Source organism: Spea bombifrons, chromosome 2, assembly GCF_027358695.1.
Source record: "Spea bombifrons isolate aSpeBom1 chromosome 2, aSpeBom1.2.pri, whole genome shotgun sequence".
Taxonomy (NCBI): Eukaryota; Metazoa; Chordata; class Amphibia; order Anura; family Pelobatidae; genus Spea; species Spea bombifrons.
This window is the reverse complement of record NC_071088.1, coordinates 127,532,357-127,544,482: the sequence shown is the minus strand read 5'-3', so window position 1 is coordinate 127,544,482 and position 12,126 is coordinate 127,532,357. Positions and strand designations below refer to the sequence as shown.

Genomic DNA, 12,126 nt, shown 5'->3' with positions numbered 1-12,126 from the left:
GCACTCTGCCTCCTGAAATGCCTTATACCTCCCTATATGCCACTCTGCCCCATAATATGCCTTTTAACCCCCTAAATGCCAGAGTGGCATATAGGGGTATAAGGCATTTCTGGAGGCAGAGTGCTCTATACAATGCCTTTTAACTCCCTTAATGCCACTCTGCCTCCTGGAATGCCTTATACCTCCCTATATGCCACTCTGCCCCATAATATGCATTTTAACCCCCTAAATGCCAGAATGGGATATAGGGGTATAAGGCATTTCTGGAGGCAGAGTGGCACATAGGGGGTCAAAAGGCATACCATGGGGCACAGTGGCATATAGAGGGTTAAAAGGCATATCATGGGCCACAGTGCCATATTGGTGTGGCAAGCCTGGGGGCAGATGTGCGTAACTGGGGGACAGGTTGGAAAATACAAGAAATAAAAACAAAAAAAAAATATTTTTCTCAATCATAGCTTTTATTAAAAAAAATTGTTTACATGAATTAACATTTACTGGTAAAACTTTTTTCCTTTAGGGTCGTCTTATATTCAGGCTTTTTCTTTTTTTCCTAAGTTAATATTCAGATTTTGGGGGGTTGTCTTATAATCAGGGTCGTCTTATAATCGAGCAAATACGGTATATATTACACTCTCCCCATTATTTCCACATATAAATAAAACCAAATAATAAAACTAACAGTTTCTAAAAAGCTTATGCTTAAGATGGGTTGAAGTTCTCAAAAGGTATACCTCTTATCGTAATAATATTTTAATGCTGCTTCTAGTTGTAACCATTTGTCTTTTAATTTGATTTTTTATTATTTATCATCGGCCCAGTTTTGTGAACTTGTTTTATCTTTTCTAAATGTCAGGCTGCAAGGTGCGATTGTTGTAAAACCCAAGGAACCCTTAATGAAAAAGTTCAGTGGCGAGGAGCTGTAAAAAACTTCTGTGATCAGCAGTGCTTATTGCGTTTTTATAGCCAGCAGAATGAACCCAATATGTCTACACAGAAGGGGCCGGAAAACATGCATTACGGTAATTCTACCCTTAATTTGTTAAATAGGGGGCACGCGAAAACGGCGCACAAAGTAAACAAATGCTGTCTTTAAATGCTTGTGTCCGGGTGCATATTAATTTATTAGGGAAAATAAGTTTACCTTACGAATTAGACTTTTCAGCTCTCTTGCGTGTGACTCTTTTATTATTTATTTATTTTATTATCCCCAACGATCACACCAAATATTGATTTGATTTTGATTTCCACTTTTCTTCTGTTCGTCCACTTTGCATTTTGTTAATTGAAAATGAACTATTAACGTGTTTTTTTTTTGTTTTTTTTTTAAGCATTCTTACTTTACAACGTTTTTCAGACCCGCCTAAAATGTTTGCATGGTTCATGGTATATTAAAAAAAAAAAATTAAAAAAAAACCAACTTTTGTGTTTTTTCTTTACAGATCAGGGAGTTCAAGCCACACGCGGACGAACTCTGGTAAATATGATTTAATCTGCTGAGTATTATGTATATGTATGTATATATGTATGCATGTATGTATGTAACAGCGATTGTTTTAAAACAATCTGTGAAATCTTTAACTTGCAGGGTTCCTCGTCTTCCCCTGCGGTGTCTAAGGACATGAAGAATAAAGCTGTACTCTGCAAACCTTTATCGATGACGAAAGCTACCTACTGCAAACCCCACATGCAGGGGAAGTCTTGCCAGACAGGTAACTATGTAATTAATTTTTAATGATCATTATTAATATAATTTAAACGGAATTTAAATCCAGAACATTTAATTCATAATAAATAAAGGGGGCGAACATGCAGAACGAATGGGCTCTTAGCTTTGTTTACCAAATATTTTCCAAATACTAAATATATTCTATGTTTCTATGTATTCCTAAAATTGTTTAATGATTTGTTCCTTAGAGGAAGACGCGAATACAAAGTATGTCCCGGTACCCGTCCCTGTACCGGTATATGTGCCGGTTCCTATTCCGCTGTACAGCCAGACCGTTCCGGCTCCCGCTGCAATCCCCGTTCCCGTAAGTCCAGTGCGAGGATAGGTTGTTAATTGTCTTTTACCCCTCTGCGCGAATGCTGATTGTACTTATGTGTTGTGTTAGATTAAAGAAAAGAAATAGGAAGGTTTCCCAACTATTAAGAAACGTTCCTCAAAGACAGATGGAGTCTGAATTCAAATGTAAAGTATACCTTTATAAACCAGTTAACTTTTAAAGGGATTTTATCCTGCATTTTCTGTATTTATATATTTTTTTAAATTCATATACTTTTTTTTTTAACGTACATATTTTTAACAGATACATCTGGTTTCATTGATTTATTCTTCATTTCTCCATACAAGAGATACAAAGTTTAGTTCATACTCCCAGGTTGAATCGCTGTTGTCTCCAGACATTTATTATTCTTGTTAGAATTATTTCTTTATGCAGTTCTGTATGTATAACATAACCTGTATTAAGACCAACGCAGCCCAGTGCGTTTTTACATTTTGGACCAGAAATATCATTTTTGAATCAATTCAGACTCTTCATTGAATCACCCCCCCCCCACCCAAAAGGCAGAAAAACGTGATATAATACAATAAAACATTTAAAAATAAATAATTTATTTGATGCAAGGAACAATGACTACCAGCAGCAACGAGTAAGTCAGCATTAACAAGAATTGCTTAAACTTATTTGATGGAGAGCTTTCTCCTGCAACCTCGCCTCACTTTCAGCAGCGCTTAGTTATACAATATACATGGACGATTCATATTGGAAACTAATGAAGCGTCATAGGGTTCAAAGCCTTTATTTTATCGCTGAATGAACATAGCATCATTTTTTTTCTTACATTTTTTTTTCAAGATCGGTATCACAATATTAGTGAAAAATAGAGAATATTCATAAACAAAATGATGAGCTTTATTATTTACACCCCGCCGGCACAGAGCAGGTTTTCATTAGGGTTTATAGCATGATGGTTATTCTATTCTCTCCTTTTTTGCAAACAAATAATAAACAGTCTGTGTTTATTCCCTAAACCTTTAGGCTGAAACGCCTCATCTCACTGGTGTTTTTGACCCGCTGACCTGGCCCTGTATAATGCATTATAAAATACCAGTTAATACATAAGTAGCCAGCCCATCCCTTCTCGTCGGGGAAACCTCTTAGAGGTTAGCTCTTCATAATGCATAGGTAAATTGGTGAAATTCACGTTTCTTCAATTGCGGTGCATTTTTTTTTTTGTCTGTAAAGCCTTAAAAGGAACAATATCTTTTATTCTAGGTCCCGATTCCAATTTTTCTGCCCGCTCCCCTGCTTAATAATGACCTTATTGACAGCAAAGTAAAAATGACTGAAGAAACAGGAGATAGAGAAGAGATAGAGAAGAGTCCTCCACCACCTGATGAGCTTGATGCGTTGAGCTTGGCAGAAACGACACCTGAAGAGAGAGCGGTCTGTGAAGAAATCTCCGGTGAGTTACCGATACCTGCGGCGACAAAACATTTCACAAAGTGCATGTCATCACATGCGTCATACGTGTTCAACTTTCCTCTGCAGGTGAAGTGGAGCCAGACATGGAACTGATTCAAGTTTGCCAGGAAGAAGAGCGATCCCCATTGCCGGATATACCTTATGACTCTGAGTTAGATCTTGAAGTAGATTTCCCAAGAGGTGCGTATTTATGAGTTTGCTGCTAATTCCATGTTATTGGGGAAAAAAAGGTTAGAAACGATTATAAATGATTTGCTTCGTTGTTCCCAGGAAAAAAAAACTTGCATTATAATGGTTCCTTAAAAAAGTTAATTGGTTTTCTACTTAGTTAATCCAATTATTATATTACAACCAAAGTGTCTATGAAACATCGGTTGTAATACACACACATGAAGCAGAGCTTTGACGATATTTTGGTGTACACCACATTATAAAATTACTTAGCTTGTATTTTCTCCTATTTTTAGGCAACCCTTAAAACATCTGTTTATAGAATAAGTGACCCGATTGGTACTCTTTCAGCACATGTACGACGCGACGGTTACTTTATCTGTGATTGTTTAACTAAACCTCACTGTAGTTGTTGCTCTCTTTCAGATACCGAAGAACTTGGTACAGAAAATGAGTTTCTCCTGCCGCCCGTGTTTGGAGAAGAGTATGAGGAGCTGCCTAAACCACGGCCATTTAAAAAAGTATGTATATTTTATGGCACTAAATAGCCCTTTTTCACTAGTGAATTACCCTAAAACTGAGCCGGACTCTCAGAAATTGTATTGTAGTTTTGTGTATTTGCCCCTCCCTCCTAAACTATCGTTTTTTGTTTCTTTCGTTCTCCAAGAGACATAACTTAATACAGTGGATAAAATGTTTATTACCTTTATTTACCTAACAGGGCACAAAGCGAAAAGCACTTTCAGTTTCCCCGGCAGCTGATGATGGCTCTGAGCGCTCTGTGTTTCCATTTAAGTATTCTTATGGCATAAATGCTTGGAAGCACTGGACTAACACCCAGGCAATAACCAGAGATGACTTACCAGAGGTGCACGAACCGAGCAGCAGTAAGTGAACTTACAATTTAACCTTCGCTTGGTGATTTGCCGCTTCAGATTAACCATAGGAAATATTCTCATTGATATTTTTATTTTATTTTTAAGCAACATCTGTAAAGTTAAAGGAGGACCTTCTGACGCACACTCCAGGTGAACTTAACTCTTTGCTGTCCCGCTTCGTCAAAGAGATCCGAAGACCAAATGGAGAAAGCTATGCACCTGACAGCATTTATTATCTCTGCCTTGGGATTCAAGAGGTCAGTAATATGCAAAAAAAAATTTTTTTGGTTGCTCTTTAATCTCTAAATGTCTCCCATATTGTCAGGTTTACAGAGTCAGTCCCTGCATGACATCCAAAAAACACTTTTAAAAGTAACCATTTTTGTTTGTGATTTTGTTTATTGTTCTTAATTCCTCTGTGGATTTTTTTCCCTTTTTAGTTCCTGTCCAGAAGCAGTAGAAAGGACAATGTATTTATTGATCCAGACTACCAGGAATTTGGGCATGAGTTAAATAAAATCCTTAAACATTGGCAGCCAAGCATTCTTCCAGATGGTAAGTTGTTTTTTTTTTTGTTAAATTATAATATATAAATATACAGCGCAATCCTTTCTTTTCAACTTTCCCTAATCATTGCCCCTTCTAGTACTCTTCTATCATAAGCCACAATATATATTTAGATTAGTATCTCCTTTTTTTTTTTTTCTTCCCTTTCCCTTTTAGTCCTTCGGGTTTAAGACTTTTTCACGAGATGACTAAGCTTGATCTCGCCATGAAATTGTGCCATGTACCTTTCTGTCTGTAAACATCTGGAGACATTTCTAGTTACATGCACTCACTATGAAAAAAAATACACTGTGAATGGTAATGTATGGACCCATTCACACACGTCTGCCAGTCACAAATCCTCATTTCATAGTTCACTTAAATCTAATGCGCTCGCGTAAAAACTCTTTAGAGATTCATCTAAGCAATCCCGTGTATAGGCTGGTGAAAATACCAACGTTAAACCAGCCACCAGAAATGGTTACTATTCGGGGTTAAAAAAAACTATTCTCAGCACTGTTTGGTTACACGGCATTATCTATTTTGTTTTCTTCTCTTCTGTTCTAGTTTTCTATAATTTGATGTTCATTTTTACTTTCCTCATTTATCAGCATTTTTTCCTGCTGCGTAAAACACCGTCTTCATTTAAAAATTCCACTAAAAGAGCGATTACACTGATTTGAGAACGCAAAAACAAACAATGGGTTAATTTGGTGAATAAAGTTAATGATCCTACACGCTGTGCCGGTTGCCGTTCCTCCAGAAGCTGCTTGGGATGTCTCATTTTTTTGATTATCGGTTGCAGGGGCCAAGTGGGGAATTCACTTTGCGGAACAAAACTTCCACAATTGCACCCTGAAAACTATTCTTCTGCTGTTACTACAGCCGCTTAGTTCATCTTTAAGACACAATATTACTTTTGTCACAACCATTTTGAAGGGACTCCTGCAGACGCTTTGGGTTTGACTTAATGAACATCACATCACGCACTTCATCGTGTCATCACATGATGAAATTAGCTCTATTTACCATTGAGTAGATAACATTATTTGTTTCCATCTTGCTTTACCTCCGCTGGCTCTGTATCTGCTGAAATCCCAAATTGTTCACTTCCTCGTCAGTCCTTGCGTTTCCTATTTCTTTTTTTTTGCTTTTACAACATTTTCTTTATATAAAAGCTCTCTTTCCTCAAGTTATTGCAACATCCAAAAACTAGTTTGTGCTCCTTGATGACTGTTGTGCACCCTGCTTTATCTGACGTTTCATCATGAAATCATTCTAAGACTATTCAAATTTTTTCCACCCTATTGTACTCTTAATGCCAACCTTAAATTCATTAAATTAGACCGCCCATTTTACTTACACAAGATGTATATGACAGTCCATTTTGTATTTTACTGCATGCAGACATTCTTTAGTTATGCAAACTACAAAATAAATCTTGTGTCATGACTTGTCTTCCTCTGACTGTCTCTAAAGCTGGAGCTGTACTTCCATGCTCTCGCACCACACTCGCTGCTCCCATTAATGATGATGTTAGCATCCATGCAATTGGTTGCTGCGACTCCCTTTGATTTCAGTTTGTGTGAGAAATATGTTTGCAGTCTGTGCAAATGGATTCCTTTTTAACAGATTTTAAGAAGCTTTTTAAAAGCTCTTGACTCGTCTTTAATTTTAAGAAAAGTTATGGTTCTGCAGACTTATTGCATACATGGACTGTAAACCTGTACTTAAAGATAGAGTAGTAATTATGATGGTCGCTGACACTCAACTTTTCTCTTAAGGATCTATATTCTCTCGAGTAGAAGAAGATTATTTGTGGCGGGTAAATCAGCTTGGAACGCAGTCACCCATGTCGCTCCTGTTTACACTTTTCTACTTCAATACCAAGTATTTCAATCTGAAGACTGTAGAACAGCATTTGCGGCTTTCGTTCGGTACGGTTTTTAGACGATGGAAAAATAACCCCCTGACTAAAGAAAATAAAGCTTGCCTTCAGTACCAAGTGTCATCGTTGTGTGGGAGCGACAGCGAGGGTAAGCTGACTTACGTTAGCCTTTGACTTTCATCAATCTGATGATTTCTTCGTTCCACCGTAATGAATATGGTATTATTTGTGCCTTTAAGGGTCCTGTGGTAAAAGAAAACATGAGGATGAAGAGCCAGTATTTGAACAAATTGAGAACACCGCGGATCCATCAAGGTGCCCTGTGAAAATGTTTGAGTACTATTTATCCAAAAGGTAAGGGGAACACTTAAAAAAAAAAAAAAAAAAAAAAAAAAAATAATAATAATACTAAATAAATGTATGGGTTTATATTTTTTTTTGGGCATTGTACACTTTTTTTTTTATACTACTCTATAAGAGAACATTGTACATTACATAGTAACATAGTAACATAGTTCATAAGGTTGAAAAAAGACCAAAGTCCATCAAGTTCAACCTATATACATATTGTGTGCCTACTGTGTTGATCCAGAGGAAGGCAAAAACCCCTTATGAAGCAGATGCCAATTGCCCCATACCAGGGGGAAAATTCCTTCCCGACTCCAAATATGGCAATCAGAATAAATCCCATTGTATCAATACCTACGTGCCTGTGGGGTTCCCTTGCACAACAATCATGGGCATCGCATGAAGAGCAATCTGATTGCTGTTTGTTACCCCGCGGCAGCTCTGTTATTGTGACTATAGCATGAAAGCACAGACACTGACTGATTTCACATATGGTAGGAGACGTGATTTGGGTCTCTACAGACCCCACGAGTCCCTGTTACACCAACAAGATCCCCCTGTGATGTCGGCTATGACATCACCAATGGGAAATCCCATTTGAATGTAACACAGCCTGATCTTCGGCTTACTGGCAGGGATTTAGCTCTGCCGGTGCTAAAAGAAAGTGACATAGGTGATACGTCATTGGTCCTCACTGACCTGTTTTATGTGAAATATCCCCTATGTTCAAAGTCTGGAAATGGGTTAAACTTAATATTCAGAAACACTTATGTTCATATTCAGAAAACAGTGCTCATGCTTTAGGTAGATTTTAATAAATGTTGCTAAAAGCCGAGTAGGTGGTGGTATCTTGAATAGATTTTGAATATCTTTGGCCAATTTGCTTCAGCCCATCCAGTGTTCTGTATTTCCTTCAAGAAATATTTAAACCCTTAGCGGTATATTGCACCGTATAGAGATTTAAGCTGCACTGTTAGGTGGTTTACTGTAAAATCCACTGTTTCTACAGTAAAACTGTAACCTTGCGAGCAAAACATTTGTTTGTCAAAACATGCTATGAAGTGTTGACATTGCGAAACCATCTCAATGCCTTGTTTCTAACGCTTTCCCCTTTTGTACTCTTTCAGCCCGCAGAATCTGAATCAAAGAATGGATGTTTTCTATATGAAACCTGAAAGCTCTGCGTCGTCCGGGTCCCCTCTTTGGTATACATCAACCGCGTTGGATAGAAACACCTTAGAAAATATGCTTATACGGGTTCTTCTCATCAAGGATATCTATGAAAAAAACAGCTATGAACTGGACGAAGACACAGACTAAAACGATTCACCGGTCGCAGGAATGGAAACAGCATTAGATAGTAAACCTGCTAGAACTAGTAACAAGAGTAACAACATTTCATGTTTACTCCCCATGTATTTTATGAGTTTTGTAGCTCTGTACCCAGATTGTGGGTACTTCATTGTAAATATGTGTGACATCTGCCATTTTCCTAGTAGTACATTTTAGGATACGTAACACACACAGCTCATTTTTTTATTATTTATTTGGTTAGTTAAGTAACTTTTTACATTATAAAATATGGATGCGAATGTGCCATGTTTATTTTTTTTTGTTTGCCCCCCCCCCCCCGTCGAAACCAATGTTCATATTGCACAATTGTACTGCTGCGAAGCTTCCTTTTTATAGAGGAGCTTTTACCGAGTTCTCCAATTGGTTTGGGTAGCACTACGAAAATTTCGAGAAATGCTGTGTATAAGGATTTTAAAAAGAAAAATTCTAATCTCAACATTATAAGGATTTTTTTAAAAACTTGAATTAAAAAGACCTTATTAGTTTATGTAAAAATATTCCGTATTCTGTACCAAAAATTAGGCAACTGAAGATGCTGTTAATATTTGTGTACTGTAACATGAAACTATACCTGTGACAACTTTTTTTTATTTTATTTTTTTTCCCCCCATTTCTGCTTAATTTCCCCCATTCTGATTAAAGCATTGCCATGTCTTTCCTTTTTATGTGATTCTTATACTGACACCCAGAAAATAAAGTCTCTTAATTTCTGTCTATAAAACACAAGTGCCGATGCTCAGGATTGTGTTTGCTTCTCAAGTCAAAGGTTATAACATTTTTATAGATTTCCTGTTTTTTCCCCCTTCTGATTTAATTGGAAAATATATATTTTATGAGCGCTATGAAGCACCTCCCAGCCGTATAATGTTGTATATTGTTGACAAACATACCAGACCTAGAAACACACCCAATGTGTTGCGTTTTTTTTGTTTTACAGGATGATTGAATCAATGGTTCTTTGCACTTTTTAGTTTGCCCTGTGCCTTTTGCAGCAATATTCTACTCAGGTTTAACACACGAGAGAACGCACGGAAAGGATTTCTTTTAATTAAAAAGGGGCCATCAACGTTTAGATTCTTAGTTTATTCATCTTCATTTAACACTTATATATAGTTGGCTAGCTTCTGGGTCTGTTTTTTTGTACTGTGACTGTGCCCCTCAAAGAAGTCCTAAGCTTTTATTGCCATCAAACTAGCTGCAAAATGCCAGGTGCAGTTATTGGTAGCCTGGGGTAAATAATGTGAAATGACGCTGGCCACCAAATAAAAATCCAATCTCCCCCCTGTTGTCATGTCCAGGGTTATGGGCTTTAAAAGTAAAGTCATTTTAAAGTCTAGTTCTGCTATTAACAGCATTTTCAATAGTCTTTAGAATGTCTAATAAAACGACGGTTAGTATTGCCAGGTTATTTTGTGTTAAGAAAAACAGTTACTTCCATAATAGTGGTATTGGATGGCCTTTCCTTATAGATTTTTTTCTTTTGGGGGGGGGCTACATGGCGTACACCGGCCTCTCATTTCATCTCAACTTTTTCCACTGTCTGCTATGGCGGAGTGAGCTTCTCTTGCCGGTTGTAAACATTGCTCACAATGCCTCTCTCGCATTTGGGATTTTATTACGGTGATCTTACTTGATTCGATTGTTTTAAACATTGATGACAACTATGCAAAAGCAATAAAGTTATGCTTAAATGTATACCTCGAATATATCTTTCTGATTCAGGAAATCGTTTTAACGTGCACATTGTATCACTGCATTCCTTATTTATGACATTTTTCTAAACTATATTTGGCGAAATACTATTCGTTACGCTGCTTTTTACAGACAAACAAAACGAGCTACGGATTACCTGCGTGGTTATTTGCAAAACCTGTAGTTCTTAAGGTAGACCATGGCGGTTGGTAGATTTTAGTAGTGTAAGAAATATTTCTTTAATTCTGCTCCTTCCTGAATCCCAAGGCTGCTATTGCTATGAATTTACTCAATATTGCATGTAAAATGCCATAGATTATAAAGCATGTCCAGATTTGAGAGAAGTTAGGTGGGGGGGGGCACTTTTTTCCGTGAATGGAAAGGAATGTTCTTTTGTCGCATGTAATGTTGCATATTCCAGAGTTTAATATACGTATTGATTTGCAGTTATGACTGCAGTGCAATATAATTAGTCAAATAGTTTCAAACTCCAACCCAATGTCACTTAGTTGATTTATTAAATATTTTATGTAAATTTTGTGTTGCATGTATTTAGCGACGGGTTGGACAGTGCATTGGTTAACAATTTAGTGATTCCGGGGTTGAATTCATATTTGCAATTTGTATTATAGTAAGATTAGATATTATCAAGTGCTTTCATTGACAAACAACTAAAGGCCATTTAGCCTTATGTTGGCTTTATTTAGCTTTCATGAGACACATTAAACACCAATTCCATTTCAATGGGAAGTGTGGCACTTGTACATGGCGAACAGTTATACCACACTACCTTTAACTGTTTAAAGACAAAACAAAACAAATACCTTAATGATCATCCCCGTCCAGTTTTGTATCATCCACTTTGTTGAAATATATTTTGAAGAGCGTTTTGTTAGACTGATGTATGAAGTTCCCCTTCATTCCTGTCCTCTGCCCCATTGCATGTTTTCTTTGTATGTTTAGTCATGCACTTGAGTGTTTGTATAATGCTCTTGTTCTATACAAACCATGGTTTAAAAAAAAAAAAATTAGAAGACTGGTCGAAAGTGTGGCAGCTGCAGTTTAACATTGATCAATGTAAAATAATGCACTTGGGACTTAAAAATCCCGAGGCAGAATATAGTATTGGGGACACTGTCCTGTCAGTGACAACAAGAGAGCAATTTGGTAGTAATTATTTCTAAAGACTCAAAGGTTAACTAGAATCATGTAGTGGCATTAAAAGCATTCCATTTTTTGGGGGGGGTCATTTTTCTTTGGTTTTTATTATTTATTTTTTTTAAATACTCTTAGCATCTTGTAACACAGGGTTTTGTAAGTATTAATGTAAAATAGAAAATGAATGTCCTTATTTTATCAGCATGGAAGATGAAGCCAGTTACCTCCTGATTTCTATTACAATATGAAGGTACAGCTCAACATAGGTCAATTTGGAATTCTCCCTCTTAAAATGAGTGTTAGCACAAACATTTATGATACATGCATAATTTAACAATTGTCTGTATTTCTGTATGTTTATGATTTCAATAAGTATCTTAAACAGACAAAGGTATGGGTATTTGTAACGTTTTAAAGTAAATACATGTATTGGGTGTTGTGAAGGTTGTTTTAAGCTTACCATTCACACATTCTTTTTAACCAGTCCTTTTTTTATATGGAAGGCATTTTTAATAAATTTGAATACTATATTTTGGAATACTATAATATATATATATATATATGTATACACACACCCACACCCACACACATTGCTTTTTAG

The 12,126-nt window shown here is 36.6% G+C and overlaps 1 protein-coding gene across 1 annotated transcript in view; it reads left to right on the top strand.

Annotated features, from left to right (window-relative positions):
• The window catches only part of ZMYM2 (zinc finger MYM-type containing 2), a 33,649-nt gene extending 24,248 nt beyond the window's left edge, over window positions 1-9,401 (top strand). Inside the window, exons 11-23 of the mRNA XM_053456444.1 lie at window positions 857-1,022; window positions 1,443-1,477; window positions 1,589-1,712; window positions 1,918-2,033; window positions 3,282-3,471; window positions 3,558-3,671; window positions 4,089-4,183; window positions 4,384-4,549; window positions 4,646-4,797; window positions 4,981-5,095; window positions 6,871-7,122; window positions 7,214-7,328; window positions 8,450-9,401. Coding sequence (XP_053312419.1) covers window positions 857-1,022; window positions 1,443-1,477; window positions 1,589-1,712; window positions 1,918-2,033; window positions 3,282-3,471; window positions 3,558-3,671; window positions 4,089-4,183; window positions 4,384-4,549; window positions 4,646-4,797; window positions 4,981-5,095; window positions 6,871-7,122; window positions 7,214-7,328; window positions 8,450-8,642 — 1,833 coding nt within the window. The 3' untranslated portion in view covers window positions 8,643-9,401. The remainder of the gene's footprint in view (window positions 1-856; window positions 1,023-1,442; window positions 1,478-1,588; window positions 1,713-1,917; window positions 2,034-3,281; window positions 3,472-3,557; window positions 3,672-4,088; window positions 4,184-4,383; window positions 4,550-4,645; window positions 4,798-4,980; window positions 5,096-6,870; window positions 7,123-7,213; window positions 7,329-8,449) is intronic.
• The last annotated feature ends 2,725 nt before the right edge of the window (window positions 9,402-12,126 follow it).